This window comes from Mobula hypostoma, chromosome 29, assembly GCF_963921235.1.
Source record: "Mobula hypostoma chromosome 29, sMobHyp1.1, whole genome shotgun sequence".
Taxonomy (NCBI): domain Eukaryota; kingdom Metazoa; phylum Chordata; class Chondrichthyes; order Myliobatiformes; family Myliobatidae; genus Mobula; species Mobula hypostoma.
In genome coordinates this window covers 5,243,016-5,260,462 of record NC_086125.1, presented here as the reverse complement: position 1 = coordinate 5,260,462, position 17,447 = coordinate 5,243,016, and the positions used below count along the sequence as shown (strand labels likewise).

At 49.9% G+C, this 17,447-nt stretch overlaps 1 protein-coding gene across 1 annotated transcript; it reads right to left on the bottom strand.

Annotated features, from left to right (window-relative positions):
* Nucleotides 1-870: 870 nt before the first annotated feature.
* ier2b (immediate early response 2b) lies at nt 871-2,434 on the bottom strand. Its single transcript, XM_063035573.1, has one exon. It carries the CDS (start codon nt 2,216-2,218, stop codon nt 1,526-1,528), a length of 693 nt encoding a protein of 230 aa, XP_062891643.1. The 5' UTR covers nt 2,219-2,434; the 3' UTR covers nt 871-1,525.
* Between the last annotated feature and the right edge of the window lie 15,013 nt (nt 2,435-17,447).

Here is a 17,447-nt window from a genome sequence, read left to right as displayed (position 1 = left end):
TGTCCAACAAATCCATACTGACCAATTAGCCTACTAATCGATAGGTCTCTGGAATGCGGGAGGAGACCCACACGGTCAACGGCAGAGCGTGCAAACTGCTTAGACAGCAGCAGAAACGGAACCCAGGTCGCTGGCTAACCACTATGCTATTGTTCTCCAACCCATCCCGTAGCCGAAGCTGATCCACCAGCAAGAAGCTGGGAGAGAAGTCCGAAAATAACCCCACAATAATACACACATCAAAGTTGCTGGTGACGAAGGGTCTCGGCCTGAAACGTCGACTGTACCTCTTCCTAGAGATGCTGCCTGGCCTGCTGCGTTCACCAGCAACTTTGATGTGTGTTGCTTGAATTTGCAGCATCTGCAGAATTCCTGTTGGTTGCCCACAATAATTATGCTGCAAAGTCCCCCCAACTCATTCTTAATACCACGTGTGGAGCTTGTTAGGCGCCGCTCGCCTGTCAAAGTAGGTCGCCAGCCTACAAAATTACTGCCTGATGTCGGAAAGTGACTTCCTTTCCAAGTGACAGGTGTCCCGCTTCACCGCTCTAGTCTCGGGAAGCAGGAAGGAGGCCGGTTTCCTGCTCGCTTGCCCAGGAGACAGGGAGCCAAGGCGTTTCCAGCTATCAGCAACACCAGGCAGGATTACATCAGCAAGCCCCTCCCTCCAGTGTTCAATTACCCCCCCCCCCCTTTCCTTGGAGGACTTCTCCCTACTTCACCTTATCTAATGTTGTACATATTATCAAATCTGTCTGCCTTTGATTAACAGCGTCCACCTAACCTTGAAGCAGAAATCCCTGCCTTAGAACCATTTTAGTAACAGAGCTTTAAAGCCTTAATAGAATCAGTGAGAACTAGCTTGCAATTAAAAAAAAAATCATTTTTATTGGTCCGTTTCAACTTTAAAATTTTACAACTACATTTCAAGTATGCAGAATTTAACTTCTGAGGTAACAATACCACCAAGTTTGAAGTGTAAAATAAGTCTTTAAAAGGATGGTGCGTGACACTCAATGCCAAACAAGTCCTGAATTTTAAAAATATATTTCCGACTTCCATATAAGTTACCTTCTGACGCAATGAGGTGTAACAAGTTCAATGTGCGTGACTCATGTCGCCCACAGCTAATGAGCGGGTTCCTCTGTCTCTCTCGCACACACACACGCACGTAGACTTTAAACAAATAACGAGATCAGTCTGTTGACGATTGGAAGGACAAGCCGAGTTATAACAAGTCAGGATTATTCAGAGAATCCTGCCGCTGTGCAGCATGATACTAATTGGTCTGGTCTCTTCTGGGTTCGAGGCACCATAATCTTTCCATTGCAGTCTTTGTCTTCAGCTTAAGCCTGTGATTACACTTTCTTCGCTGTTCAGACACCTTTAAGGGCGACTCAGCACGGCCAGACGGGCGGATCTCTCGGCCAGCAGGGAGTTGCCTCGTCTGGATTTCAGGGCAAGCTCCTTTGCCAAAAGCTCCGGTCAGTTTCCGAGCCAAAACCTGCTCGAGGTTTACCGCCTCTCAGTAAGCCACGATGGGTCGGACCCACATGGACAACTCGCCCAGCACTCTGTCCCGCCAGATCGGTGGTCCCTGTGACTCTTTGACTTTGAGCTGCAGTCCCGTCCCGAGGCTGGAAGCCAGGACGTGAGACGGAGGGCTCGCCTCTCTCTCCTCCTGCTCCTCCAGCCTGGCCCGCTTGGTTGGGAGTCCCTCGGGCTCAGGGCAGCCTTTCGTCCGCTTCCTGCCCCTTTCCGCCCGGTGTTCGGCTAGTTTCCGACTCTCTCGGAGAGCCGGCTCGGGCGTCGCGGGCTGCTCATACTGTCCCGACTGGATACATCGCCCGGAAACCCCCTGCGACTCGGTCCCGGCCGCCGAGTTGCCCAGCTCCGCCGGTTCGATTCTTTGCGCCGGGCTTTCCGCGGTAGCGAGGGGTTGCGCCGAACAGTCCATCAGCTCGATACCTTGCGCCGGACTCCCCGCCGAGTCGGCTCCCCGGACTTCGCCCTGCACCTCCATTACGGCGGCGGCCGGCTCCTCCCGCGCCGGCAGCCGGGCGGTTCTGAGGCCGAGGTAGACATCCTGGGCTCCCCTGAGCACCAGCGACAACAGTAAGCTTCGGTGGAGGCGAGCACCGCCCCTTTGTAGCCGGCAGCTGTACATCTTGCCCAACGCCACGGCCATCACACGCTGAGCCTCCGCTTTCAAATCCATGGGCTGGAAGCGATAGGGCAGACGGGACCCGTGGAACAAGCGGAATAACAAAACGACTTGTGGAGTTACTGGGAACGAGAGAGGAGGGAGTGCTGGAACACTTTAAATAAGACTTTTCAATCGGGACGAGAACAGAGAGAAACTTGACAGTCCCAGCCAAACCTCTCCACTTGCCTCTTCCTCGCCGTTTCTTCAATCACTGGCCCGCGGGGAGGGACCTTCCTTTATGTAGTTTCCAACCCCCTCGGTACTCCACACCCCTGTCCCGTCACCACTTCCCCTACCCTCCACCGGACATTGAACAGGATGTCCCGCCTTCCTCTTATTTCGCTGATGTTTACTAACTTGCCCGTTTCTGCTCTTGGCCGTTGTTACCAACTTTATTCGCGGTTAGCGTGAGGGGTTTTAAAACAGTCAGAAGTTGCTTCATAAACCAAGATTCGGGGTTATTAAAACGTATTTACTGTTCTCTCGCTCATCCAAACATGTCTAATACTCCCCACTCCCAATTTATCCTGTTGTTATTACTTTTCAGCCGGTGAATATTAAACTCGGCTGTTTCTCGCACTATCTGCCTGTCTTTCAACTTTATTGCAGAGCCCCGCATTTTGCCTCGCTCGCTTTATCCCCATATATGGCCCGGGCGGATGCGGCGCCAAGTCATTTCAGCGAGCGGAAAACCCGGGTGACGTCTCTGTTTCCGATATCCACATATGGTATAGTTGGAAACTCCCAGATGCGTTTCCCTCCTCCTTTCCCCGCAGGTGGGAGACCAAATCCGGATTTATTCTCAGAAGAAGCTGACTGCTGTTTTTTTATTATTATTATTATTACAATTATCTGGCGCCCCTCGGTGGAAGTTGTAATGAAAGGGTCCACGAAATCCTACATAGAAAAGCCGCCTGCAGATGTCTGAAATCTGAGATAATCTTCACAGATGCTGTCAGGTCTGCTGAGTATTTCTGGGATTTTCTGTTCTCCATTGTAGTAATGTATTTGGGGTGGCAAATGTGGATTGTGGCAAATCACAAACACCTAGTATATAAACAGTACGTAAATATGTCCACTTTTACACTAATCCTCTCCTAACTCATTTTATTCTAACATTTCCTTCGGTTTCCACCTCTCAATGACACACAATTTATGTAGATAATTAACCAACCGATCCACACATCTTTAGGGCGTGGGAGGAAACAGGAGCACCCAAGGGATGCTCCCGAGGTTCCAGGAAGAACGTGCAAACACCACATTTGCAGCCCCCCCCCAGGTCAAGGTTCAACCCTGTGTTCTGGAGCATAGGCCAAGCAGTTCTAGCAGGAGTGCGCATATTAGCATTGCAGTGATTTTAACACTGTACGTCGCCAGTCATTATTCATCGGAGTTTGATTCCCTGCAATAGTTTGTATGTACTCCCTGTGCCTGTATGACACACTCCTCCTCTCTGTCTTTCACAGAGCCCCACTGCTGAGTCAGAGGGTTTGTAGGTTCAATCCCCATTCCAGAAATCCCAGCTGACTCACTGAGGGAACTTTGCCGAGTCGTGTGTGCCATCATCCAGATCAAAATCAGGTCTATCGTCACTGACATTGAACGTGTAGCTTTGTGGCAGCAGTACAGTGCAATATATACATCAAAAATTACTAAGTTACAAATAAGAAATATTTATAAAATAAATAAGCAGCGCAAAAAGTGAGGTTGTGTTCACGGTTCATTCAGAAATCTGTTGGCAGTGGGAAGAAGTTGTTCCTGAAACACTGAGTGTGAGTCTTCAGATTCCTGTCCGCCCTCCCTGGTGTTGTGAGGGCTCCGCTGGCCGGGGTCGACCATGGATGTTGAGTCCTCGCTGTCTGGATACGCAAGCCAGGGCAGTACGATATGGAGAGCAAGCTGCTGCCCATGTACCAGGCTCTCCCTCTTTACACATCTGATGAATGCAAAGGAATGGCAGAGACCGATACCGTTTGACACCAGCCTCAGAATAGAGAGACGTTCTTCTAGAATGGAGATGAAGTGAAATTTCCTTAGCCAGACTGTGGAGAATTTGTGGAATTCATTGCATCAGATGGCTGTGGAGGCCAAGTCATTGGGTATAATTAAGGCAGAGGTTGATAAATTCTTGATTAGTCAGGACATGAAAGGATATGGGGAGAAGGCAGGAAATTGGGGCTGAAATATAACCATATAGTCATAGTCATACTTTATTAATCCCGGGGGAAATTGTTTTTCGTTACAGTTGCTCCATGAATAATAAATAGTAATAGAACCAAAAATAGTTAAATAGTAATATGTAAATTATGAAATAAGTCCAGGACCAGCCTATTGGCTCAGGGTGTCTGACCCTCCAAGGGAGGGGTTGTAAAGTTTCATGGCCACAGGCAGGAATGACTTCCTATGACGCTCTGTGATGCATCTCGGTGGAATGAGTCTCTGGCTGAATGTACTCCTGTGCCCAACCAGTACATTATGTAGTGGATGGGAGACATTGTCCAAGATGGCATGCAACTTAGACAGCATCCTCTTTTCAGACACCACCGTCAGAGAGTCCAGTTCCATCCCCACAACATCACTGGCCTTACGAGTGAGTTTGTTGATTCTGTTGGTGTCTGCCACCCTCAGCCTGCTGCCCCAGCACACAACAGCAAACATGATAGCACTGGCCACCACAGACTCGTAGAACATCCTCAGCATCGTCCGGCAGATGTTAAAAGACCTCAGTCTCCTCAGGAAATAGAGACGACTCTGACCCTTGTAGACAGCCTCAGTGTTCTTTGACCAGTCCAATTTATTGTAAATTTGTATCCCCAGGTATTTGTAATCCTCCACCATGTCCACACTGACCCCCTGGATGGAAACAGGGGTCACCGGTACCTTAGCTCTCCTCAGGTCTACCACCAGCTGCTTCATCTTTTTCACATTAAACTGCAGATAATTCTGCTCACACCATGTGACAAAGTTTCCTATTGTAGCCCTGTACTCAGCCTCATCTCCCTTGCTGATGCATCCAACTCTGGCAGAGTCATCCGAAGACTTCTGAAGATGACAAGACTCTGTGCAGTAGTTGAAGTCCGAGGTGTAAATGGTGAAGAGAAAGGGAGACAAGACTGTGGAGCCCCAGTGCTGCTGATCACTCTGTTGGACACACAGTGTTGCAAGCACACGTACTATGGTCTGCCAGTCAGGTATCAAGAATCCATGATACCAGGGAAGCATCCACCTGCATTGCTGTCAGCTTCTCCCCCAGCAGAGCAGGGTGGATGGTGTTGAACGCACTGGAGAAGTCAAAAAACATGACCCTCACAGTGCTCGCTGGCTTGTCCAGGTGAGCGTAGACACGGTTCAGCAGGTAGACGATGTCATCCTCAACTCCTAGTCAGGGCTGGTAGGCGAACTGGAGGGGATCTAAGTGTGGCCTGACCATAGGCTGGAGCAGCTCCAGAACAAGTCTCTCCAGGGTCTTCATGATGTGGGAGGTCAATGCCACCGGTCTGTAGTCATTGAGGCCGCTGGGGCGCGGCGTCTTCGGCACAGGGACGAGGCAGGACGTCTTCCACAGCACAGGAACTCTCCGGAGCCTCAGGCTCAGGTTGAATACATGGCAAAGTACTCCACACAGCTGAGGGGCACAGGCTTTGAGCACCCTGGTACTGACACCAACCGGTCCTGCAGCCTTGCTTGGGTTGAGACGTTTCAGCTGTCTTCTCACCTGTTCAGCTGTGAAGCCCACCGTGGTGGTTTCGTGTGGGGAAGGGGTATAGTCATGAGAGCAGGGTGGGGGACTGCGAGGAGGGGTAGGAGGGGAGAGTGGAATATGTGTTGGTTGGGGGCCAACAGCAGATGGCTCCTGTGTGGGATGGAAAAGGGCCAGACTGTCAAATCTGTTAAAGAACAGGTTAAGTTCATTGGCCCTGTCCACACTGCCTTCCGCTCCTCTGTTGCTAGTTTGCCGCAACCCAGTGATGGTCACTGTCGGCCCATCTCGGCCCTTCTAGTCCGTGCCGAACTCTTACTCTCACCTAGTCCCACCGACCTGCACTCAGCCCATAACCCTCCATTCCTTTCCTGTCCATATAGCTGTCCAATTTAACTTTAAATGACAACATCGAACCTGCCTCAACCACTTCTGCTGGAAGCTCGTTCCACACAGCTACCACTCTCTGAGTAAAGAAGTTCCCCCTCATGTTACCCCAAAACTTCTGCCCTTTAACTCTCAACTCATGTCCTCTTGTTTGAATCTCCCCCAGTCTCAATGGAAAAAGCCTATCCACGTCAACTCTATCTATCCCCCTCATAATTTTAAATGCCTCTATCAAGTCCCCCCCTCAACCTTCTACGCTCCAAAGAATAAAGACCCAACTTGTTCAACCTTTCTCTGTAACTTAGGTGATGAAACCCAGGTAACATTCTAGTAAATCTTCTCTGTACTCTCTCTATTTTGTTGACATCTTTCTTATAATTCAGTGACCAAAACTGTATACAATACTCCAAATTTGACCTCACCAATGCCTTGTACAATTTCAACATTACATCCCAACTCTTATACTCAATACTCTGATTTATAAATGGAAAATGGATCAGCCATGATGAAATGGTGGAGCAGACTCAATGGGCCAAATGGTCTAATTCTGCTCCTATATGTTAATTAACACTGACTCAGTTGCTGCTCGTTATCCCACAAACCACAGCGACAGATCCCTCTCTGGCACTATCCTCCAACAGCAGCAAGGGAAAAAGAGAGATCATTCAAACGCAGGGGCCTTCCTTTGGGAGCAGGGGGAGGAACTGTTACACACAGGTACCTTGTCTGGCAGCAGCCAGCGAGAAGCTGGTACACAACACTGAACACACGCTCGCCTTCCAGACTCGCCTTGATGTTTCCAATCTTCCTCGGTGCTTTAATTGGCGAGAAATGGAGTCAATGATGGGCTCACACCACGTCTCCAAGCTAACTGGCCGTGAGGATGCCACTTGCCTCCCGAGACTCAAATCGGCCCGAAAACACTCCATCAAGCTGTAGATCACGGGCTCCAACAGTACCAGAGCCACAGAAAAAGAAGATGTAAAAGAAGAGAACGAAGCAGTTTTGTGGACCATGTTGAGGATGTTGACAGTAGCAGCATTGCTTGCTGGTGTCATATCGTTTCCATATTGTACGGTAACATCATTGTTCCGTTTTTCCACCTGTTATCAATTCAATGAGAATGCAACAAACAGTATTGTAATCCATTCAGCAATCTATCACTCAGAGTTGTACAAAAGTCACAACTATCCTTTCATGATCATTCTGGGTGTTTGCAATATAGTGACAGAGGAAGGTCTTTAACACACTGAACCAGTTCCAAAATTTGAAGATTAAAGCTGCTCTGTGACTTACCTCTATTCGCTTCACGCCCTTTGCACCTTTGCCACAGAGCACTTTCAGCTGGAAAACCTGAGCCTGATGTGTCTCTGGGCTGGTTCAGGGAGCACTTGGGAATGAACCCTATTCTTGGGAAGATCAACACCCGGTGAAGAAGCAGATCTCATGCAATCAGGCAGATGGATTTTTACAGTACTGAAGTAGTTCCCCACACACCTTATTTCATAAACACAAAATAATCTGCAGATGCTGGGGTCAAAGCAACACTCACAACACGCTGGAAGAACTCAGCAGGTCGGGCAGCAACCGTGGAAAAGATCAGTCGACGTTTCTGTCCTGACGAAGGGTTCCGGCCTGAAACGTCGACTGATCTTTTCCACGGATGCTGCCCGACCTGCTGAGTTCCTCCAGCGTGTTGTGAGTGTCACCTTAGTTCATTATTTAAAAAAAAACAAATTTACTTAATTCATTTAAATTCCCCTCCTATGCAAAGATTTGAACGTGTCTCCAGTGCTGATATGAAAACTTTAGGTGTAGCTCCTTCAGACTTAGGGTGGCCAAATTTCCTTCCTTGATTAGGTTGCGAAGAGATGTTAGTCTCCATCTTACGCTTACTCCATCACAACATCCACTCTGTGATACTGACCACTGCCCGTACGACAGGACTATTCTCAGGAAAGATTGTGTCAAACAAGCCTGCAATATTGCCTCAACACTTCTCTCAGTCTTTCTTGCTGCATTATTGCATCTCATCTCCATCCAACTTCCCTCCAAAGTGGACTGATGGGAAGCTGTTCAACCCAAATCCTCAGTGATTGAAATTCTGGAATTAGATTGAAATAGAAGCAGGTCGGGCAGCATCTATGGAGGGAAATGGACAGACTAGGTTTTGGGTGAAGACCCTTCTGTGGGACCTCCCTGTTGCTTTAGTTAACTTTCCAAATCTTTGTTTGATTTGTTATACTAATTGGTGTGCTAATAGTTTATGCAGTGCTGGAAGATGCCATTGCAGCACAACTGGGCTTTGGTGTGGTGCCTTCACAGAATCCATTTCTGAACCTCTGAAACACCACCCTTAGGTGCCTCATGTGACCTGTACGAATTCTATTTCTCTTTTTGACCTCCACACTCCAGTTACCCTTCTTTCTCAGGATCAGAATCACAATCAAGTTTTGCTTGGAAAAGAACACTGGCAGGGATGATGGCAGAGCAGCGAAGGCTGGGATTTCTGGAAGCGGTTTGGAAGGCATAGGATAAATACATCCCAAACAGGAAGAAGTATTCTAAAGGGAAGATGGTACAAAAAAATTGTGTGTATACACACATATATATATATAAAATGATGGAACGAGGAAATCTGCAGATGCTGGAAATTCAAGCAACACACATCAAAGTTGCTGGTGAACGCAATTTCCTTCCAGGTGAGGCGACACTTCACCTGTGAGTCGGCTGGGGTGATATATTGCGTCCGGTGCTCCCGAAGCGGCCTTCTATACATTGGCGAGATCCGACGCAGACTGGGAGATCGTTTCGCTGAACACCTACGCTCTGTCCGCCAGAGGAAGCAGGATCTCCCAGTGGCCAGACATTTTAATTCCACGTCCTATTCCCATTCTGATATGTCTGTCCACGGCCTCCTCTACTGTCAAGATGAAGCCACACTCAGGTTGGAGGAACAACACCTTATATTCCGTCTGGGTAGCCTCCAACCCGATGGCATGAACATCGACTTCTCAAACTTCCGCTAATGCCCCACCTCCCCCTCGTACCCCATCCGTTATTTATTTATATACACACATTCTTTTTCTCTCTCTCCTTTTTCCCCCTCTGTCCCTCTCACTGTACCCCTTGCCCATCCTCTGGGTTTCCCCCCTCCCCCTTTTCTTTCTCCCTGGGCCTCCTGTCCCATGATCCTGTCATATCCCTTTTGCCAATCACCTGTCCAGCTCTTGGCTCCATCCTTCCCCCTCCTGTCTTCTCCTATCATTTTGGATCTCCCCTTCCCCCTCCCACTTTCAAATCTCTTACTAGCTCTTCCTTCAGTTAGTCCTGACAAAAGGTCTCGGCCTGAAACGTCAACTGTACCTCTTCCTAGAGATGCTGCCTGGCTTGCTGTGTTCACCAGCAACTTTTATGTGTGTTACATCTACCTGCTCTGTAGGTTCTGTAGGTGAAGTGCTTTAGCTCTGCACTGTTGGTTAAGAGTGTGAGCCTTGTTCCACCTCCTACCAAATGACAACAGTCCTGCTGCTGCCCCACATTGCTCTAGAACAACAAAAGTTCCTCTCCAGTAGTAGAAGCATTCTGTACTGTGTATAGACCCCAATGAGCCTACGTGGTGGCTGCACCAAGCTTTAGGTTGTTCTTCAGGATGGTGCTCGGAGAGGCTTTGTCGGAGGCTCAAAGTTTTCGGCCGGATGCAGAGTCCGCTGCGGTCCGGCGCTTCCAATGGTGCTGCATTGGCAAGTTGGCGGTGCTTGGAGGTTCATGGCAGGGAGAGTTCCTCCCTTCTGCCGCCTGCGTGAGATGATGAGTCTATCAGGACTTTGAGGCTTCTTTTTACCATGTCCATGGTCTGCTCTTTATCAAATTATGGTATTGCTTTGCACTATTGTAACTATATGTTATAATTATGTGGCTTTGTCAGTTTTAGTCTTTGTTTGTCTTGTGTTTTCTTGTGATATCATTCTGGAGGAACGTTGTATCATTTTTTAATGCATGCATTTTATAAATGACAATAAATGAAAACTGAACTGATATTCCATCTAGGTAGCTTCCAACCTGATGGCATGAACATCGATTTCTTGAACTTCCAGTAATGACCCCCACCCCTTCACCATTCCCATCCCCTTTTCCCTCTCTCACCTTATCTCCTTGCCCACCCATCACCTCCCTCTGGTGTTCCTCCCCCTGCCTTTCCTTCTTTCCATGGCCTCTTCTATGAGACTCCGCCTTCTCCAGCCCTGTATCTCTTTCATCTCTTTCACCAATCAATGTCCCAGCTCTTTACTTCATCCCTTCCCCTCCCAGTTTCACCTATCACCTTGTGTTTCTCTGTCCCCTCCCCTTACCTCTTAAACCTACTCCTCATCTTTTTTTCTCCAGTCCTGCCGAAGGGTCTCAGCCCAAAACGTCAACTGTTTACTCTTTTTGATAGATGCTGCCTGGCATGCTGAGTTCCTCCAGCATTTTGTGTGTGTGTGTTGCAGGGATATGCAATACTATTTTCAATTAAATGCTCACTTCCTAGGGGGAGGGGAATACCATTCTCAGAACCGCCCCCCCCCACCCCCGGTGTGTCCATAGAAACTGCATGCTTCTCCTGGGCATGAGCTGAACTCCAGAAGAGGGGTAGGCAACACACATCAAAGTTGCTGGTGAACGCAGCAGGCCAGGCAGCATCTCTAGGAAGAGGTACAGTTGACGTTTCGGACCGAGACCCTTTGTCAGGACTAACTGAAGGAAGAGTTAGTAAGAGATTTGAAAGTGGGAGGGGGAGGGGGAGATCCAAAATGATAGGAGAAGACAGGAGGGGGAGGGATGGAGCCAAGAGCTGGACAGGTGATTGGCAAAAGGGATATGAGAGGATCGTGGGACAGGAGGTCCGGGAAGAAAGACAAGGGGGTGGGGAGGACCCAGAGGATGGGCAAGGGGTATATTCAGAGGGACAGAGGGAGAAAAAGGGGAGTGAGAGAAAGAATGTGTGTATAAAAATAAGTAACAGATGGGGTACAAGGGGGAGGTGGGGCATTAGCGGAAGTTAGAGAAGTCGATGTTCATGCCATCATAGAAACATAGAAAGCAGGTGCAGGAGTAGGCCATTCGTCCCTTCGAGCCTGCACCGCCATTTATTATGATCATGGCTGATCATCCAACTCAGAACCCCGCCCCAGCCTTCCCTCCATACCCCCTGACCCCTGTAGCCACAAGGGCCATATCTAACTCCCTCTTAAACATAGCCAATGAACTGGCCTCAACAGTTTCCTGTGGCAGAGAATTCCACAGATTTACCACTCTCTGTGTGAAGAAGTTTTTCCTAATCTCGGTCCTAAATGGCTTCCCCTCTATCCTCAAACTGTGACCCCTCGTTCAGGTTGGAGGCTACCCAGACGGAATATAAGGTGTTGTTCCTCCAACCTGAGTGTGGCTTCATCTTTACAGTAGAGGAGGCTGTGGATAGACATGTCAGAATGGGGTAGGCAGTTGGCTTGGTTGACCGCCCACTGCCTGTACCCATGAACGACCATCTTAGCCAGGCCCAGGAACAATGTTTCCTCTAATTTTTTTTACAGCTACATAGACCAGCTATTGCTCTGAGCAGGAAATTTTTACACAGCCTGAAAACTCTGGCACTCAATTTTTTTTGTAATATTCTGGTGCGGTTCTGGTCACCTAACTATAGGAAGGATATCAGTAAGATTGAAAGAGTGCAGAGAAGATTTACTAGGACGTTGCCGGGTCTTCAGGAGTTGAGTTACAGGGAAAGATTGAACAGGTTAGGACTTTATTCCTTGGAGCGTAGAAGAATGAGGGGGGATTTGATTGAGGTTTACAAAGTTACGAGGGGTATAGCAGAGTAAATGCGAGTAGGCTCTTTCCACTTAGATTAGGAGAGATAAATACGAGAGGACATGGCTTTAGGGTGAAAGGGGAAAGGTTTAGAGGGAATATTAGGGGGAACTTCTTCACTCAGAGAGTGGTGGGAGTATGGAACGAGCTGCCATCTGATGTGGTAAATACGGGCTCACTCTTAAGTTTTAAGAATAAATTGGATAGATAGATGGATGGGAGAGGCCTGGAGGGTTATGGATGGGTGCAGGTCAGTGGGACTAGAGGAATAGTAGAAGGGCCAAATGGCCTGTTTTCTATGCTGTAGTGTTCTATGGTTTATACTATGAATATTTAGAATGAAAATTGAAAAACCACATACTTCTGATTTCATTTATTAATTGAAGAACACAATGAGATGCAATACAAAGAAAATCTTTCACATTTCGTAGAACTTTTTCTCATCTGCCTTTATTAAAAATCCCTGTCCAGATTAATTTTGTATCCAGATGAAAGATACATCTTAATCTGGATTTACTTTTGATCAAATTCATAAGATGTTCACAGTCAGCACTAGGAGATTGAAACGTTCCAACAATGTCAACAAGAATTGGCAGTTCTTCATTTCTAAGCATGTAGTTCAACATATCAGTTAACATCTTCATTGACAAGTCTTACCTTTCTCAGAAATGACAAATTTGAAATCATAGTACTGCTGCAATATTTTTGAGGCAACACTTTCATTGCAGTTCATAATAATAGCTGAGTATTTTTTTGTCAGTCGAACATTTTCTTTTCCAAATTCAAAATTGGTTGACTTTGCAATAGCATCAGAGTCAAAAGTTTGCCATTCTCTTAACTCACTATCTGGAAATCTATTATCTAGTGATTGTTGTTTGTCCGTCGTCGACGTCGATGAAGACCTCGACACCATTATGATGGTGTCGAGACTAGCGCGTGATTTGGATCTAAGTGAGGGAGAGTTGCGCAGCGTCGGCCTCACTCTCTCTTCCCAATTCCCATCTGGATCCAGTGACAAGACAGAGTCGAGACGACTAGGCGCAGTGGATGACGAGGACATCTTCTGCGTCTTGTCCTGCTCGACACGTTCCATGACACTTGCAGAGACCGCCTTCTTGACCTTTGGACCTTCCATTGGTTTCGTCCGCTCAGTCCGCCGGAGTCTGTCTTCACATGCTGGGATAGACAACTCGCTATCTCACCGAGGGTTTGAGACCCGTCGGCTACCCTCACCTGGTTTAGCCGGCTTGTCGAAGCCGTTGCCCAGGGTGTGGCCGCAGTCGCATGCAAACAGCTACGGGGAGCCACAGGTGAGAGCTGAGTGCTGGGTGGGGACCAAAGGCGAACTAACCACCTCGAAAAGGACGCAACATGTTCCCCCCACCAGAGGTGCTACCCCTCCCTGACATCCCATAATCTAGTGATTACACACATTATATTAACATTATATAAAATTATAATGTTATATGCTCGGGTATTCCTGTGACTGCATGGTCACGCAATCACGCAGTTTAGGGTGAATAGTTCCCAGGAGCAAGCCCTCCAACCCCTGAGCGATCCACCCCTGCTTACTGTGTGACCGTATATCATCTGGGTAATGACACTGTTCCTGTGCTGCCCCAAAATGCCAGCAAACAATAAAAGTACTTAGCAAGCCTCAGTAAGCACAACACTATTATAACTTGGGGTGTTCCGGAGTTTGGTGTTCAATTCCGGCACTGTCCGTAAAGGGTTTGTACATTCTCCTTGTAACTGCGTGGGTTTCCTCTGGGTGCTCCAGTTTCCTCCCACAGTCCAAAGAATTACAAGTTAGTAGGTTAATTGGTTATTGTAAATTGTCCTGTGAATTGACTAGGGTAAATTGTGGTGAGGGCTGCATACCATCGCAGACTTCAAAGCCAAACTTTGTGGTGTCGCCAACATCGCAACCTCTTTCCCAGAAGAGCTCGATCTTTTTTACGCTCGGTTCGATGTCGCTAACTCTGAGTCTCCGAGGAAAGCCACCACTACAACCTGCAACCTGGTCATCTCTGAGGCTGAGGTACGCAGATGTTTCCAACGAGTGGACAGTCGCAAGGCTGCGGGACCGGACGGCATCCCGGGCCGAGTACTCAGGATGTGCACAGCACAACTGGCAGGTGTGTTTACAGACGTTTTTAATCTCTCCCTCTCCCAGTGTAGAGTGTCCTCCTGCTTCAAATTATCCACCATTGTCCCTGTACCAAAAAAAGACCAAGGTAACATGTCTGAACGACTGGCGTCCTGTCGCACTCACCTCAATAATAAGCAAATGCTTTGAGAGTCTGGTCAAGGATTACATCTGCAGCTTGCTACCCCCTGCAATTCACCTACCAACACAACCGATCGACAGACTATGCAATAGCCACTGCTCTACATACCATCCTTACAGTCCGGGAGAAGAAGGATGTTTATGTGAGAATGCTGTTCTTGGACTACAGTTCAGCATTCAACACCATAGCTCCATCCAGGCTCGACAAGAAGCTCAGAGACCTTGGCCTTCACCCTGCCTTGTGCAGCTGGATCCTGGACTTCCTGTCAGATCGCCAGCAGGTTGTGAGAATCGGCTTCCTCACCTCTGACCCTCTGACTCTCAATACAGGAGCCCCTCAGGGCTGTATACTGAGTCCCCTCCCTTACTCCCTGTATACCCATGACTGTGTCACCACCCACAGCTCCAATCTGCTAATTAAATTTGCTGACGACACTACATTGATTGGCCTTATCTCAAACAAGTCATCTCTCGGACACAGTGGTGTCAAGAAAACAACCTCTCCCTCAATGTCACAAAAACAAAGGAGCTGGTTGTGGATTACAAGATGAGTGGAGATGGGCTAACCCCTATTGACATCAATGGATCAGGGGTTGAGGAGGTAAACAGCTTCAAGTTCCTCAGCACCCACATCACTGAGGAACACACGTGGACTGTGCACACCAACTGTGCGGTGTAAAAGGCACAACAGAGCCTCTCTCACCTCAGATGGTTGAGGAAGTTTGGTATGTTCCCCCAAATCCTAAGAACTTTCTACGGGGGCACAATTGAGAGCATCCTGACTGGCTGCATCACTGTCTGGCATGGAAACTGTACAAAGACTTTGCAGAGAGTGGTGCTGACAGCCCAGCGCATCTGTAGTTGTGAACTTCCCATTTACAAAGACAGGTGTGTAAAAAGGGCCCGTAGGATCACTGGGGACCCAACCACAATCTATTCCAGCAGCTACCACCCGGGAAACGGTACCGCAGCATAAAAGCCAGGACCAAGAGGCTCCGGGACAGCTTCTTCCACCAGGCCAACAGACTGATGAATTCACACTGATTTGAGTGTACTCTATATTACACGATGCTGAGGATGTTCTACAAGTCTGTGGTGGCCAGTGCGATCATGTTTGCTGTTGTGTGCTGGGGCAGCAGGCTGAGGGTAGCAGACACCAACAGAATCAACAAACTCATTCATAAGGCCAGTGATGTTGTGGGGATGGAACTGGACTCTCTGATGGTGGTGTCTGAAAAGAGGATGCTGTCCAAGTTGCATGCCATCTTGGACAATGTCTCCCATCCACTACATAATATACTGGGTGGGCACAGGAGTACATTCAGCCAGAGACTCATTCCACCGAGATACAACACAGAGCGTCATAGGAAGTCATTCCTGCCTGTGGCCATCAAACTTTACAACTCCTCCCTTGGAGGGTCAGACACCCTGAACCAATAGGCTGGTCCTGGACTTATTTCCTGGCATAAGTTACATATTACTATTTAACTATTTATGGTGTTATTACTATTTATTATTTATGGTGCAACTGTAACAAAAACCAATTTCCCCCGGAATCAATAAAGTATGACTATGACTATTACATTGACTTCTGTTTATTATAAATTACTGTGATTGCACACACAACATAAAGATTTTTACTCATGTATGTGAAGGATGTAAGAAATAAAGTGAATTCAATTCAAATTGTCCTGTGGATAAATAGGTGGGTTGTTGGGCGGTGCAGCTCATCGAGCCAGTTCTAAACTCTTATCTCTAAATAAGTCAGACCCTGGAAAACTGGACCACGTCCCCTACCATCTTTGGAGTCAGCTTTGGGTGGGGGCAGACATCGATGATGGTGACTCTGAACCAGTGCCAGGCGAGCTGACTGCCCGAGCCACGCAGACGGAGCCACTCCTGCCCGCCTGACTCAGAGGGCGGAGGACGCCAAGGCTCTCTTGGCCACCTCCCTCCCTCCCCTCCTTCCTCCTTCCCGCCTCCCTCCCTCCCCTCCCTTCCTGCTTCCCCTCCTCCCTCCCTCCCTCCCTCCCACCTTCCCACCCTCCCTCCCTCCTTCCTTCCCTTCCTCCCTCCCCCCTTCCCCCCTCCCTCCTTCCTTCCCTTCCTCCCTCCCCCTTCCCCCCTCCCCTCCCCCCCTCCCCTCCCCTCCCTCCGTCCCCTCCCCTCCCTCCGTCCCCTCCCCCCGTCCCCTCCCCTCCCCTTCCTCCCTCCCTCCCCCCTCCCCTTCCTCCCTCCCTCTCCCCTCCCCTCCCCTCCTCCCACCTCCCCTCCCCTCCCCTCCTCCCACCTCCCCTCCCCCCCTCCCCTTCCTCCCTCCCTCTCCCCTCCCCTCCCCTCCTCCCCCCTCCCCTCCCCTCCCCTCCCCTTCCTCCCTCCCCCCTCCCCTCCCCTCCCTCCCCTCCCTCCCTCCCTCCCTCCTCCCCTCCCCCCTCCCCCCTCCCCCCTCCTCCCCCTCCCCCCTCCCCCCCCCCCCCCCCCCCCCTCCTCCCCCTCCCCCCCCTCCCCTCCCCCCTCCCCCCTCCCCCCCCTCCCCCCTCCCCCTCCCCCCCCTCCCCCCCCCCCTCCCCTCCCCCCCCTCCCCCCTCCCCCCCTCCCCTCCCCCCTCCTCCCCCCTCCCCCCCCCCTCCCCTCCCCTCCCCTCCCCCCCCCTCCCCCCCCCCCCCTCCCCTCCCCTCCCCTCCCCCCCCCTCCCCTCCCCCCTCCTCCCCCCTCCCCTCCCCCCTCCCCTCCCCTCCCCTCCCCCTCCCCTCCCCTCCCCTCCCCTCCCTCCCCTCCCCTCCCCTCCCCTCCCCTCCCTCCGTCCCCTCCCCTCCCCTCCCCTCCCCTCCCTCCGTCCCCTCCCCTCCCCCCTCCCCTCCCCTCCCCTCCCCTCCCTCCGTCCCCTCCCCTCCCTCCGTCCCCTCCCCTCCCCTCCCTCCGTCCCCTCCCCTCCCCTCCCCTCCCCTCCGTCCCGTCCCCTCCCCTCCCCTCCCTCCGTCCCCTCCCCTCCCCTCCCCTCCCCTCCCCTCCCT

What these genes read in the sequence shown, in the direction of transcription:
- ier2b (XM_063035573.1), bottom strand. Translation starts at nt 2,218, where the DNA reads ATGGATTTGAAAGCGGAGGCTCAGCGTGTGATGGCCGTGGCGTTGGGC.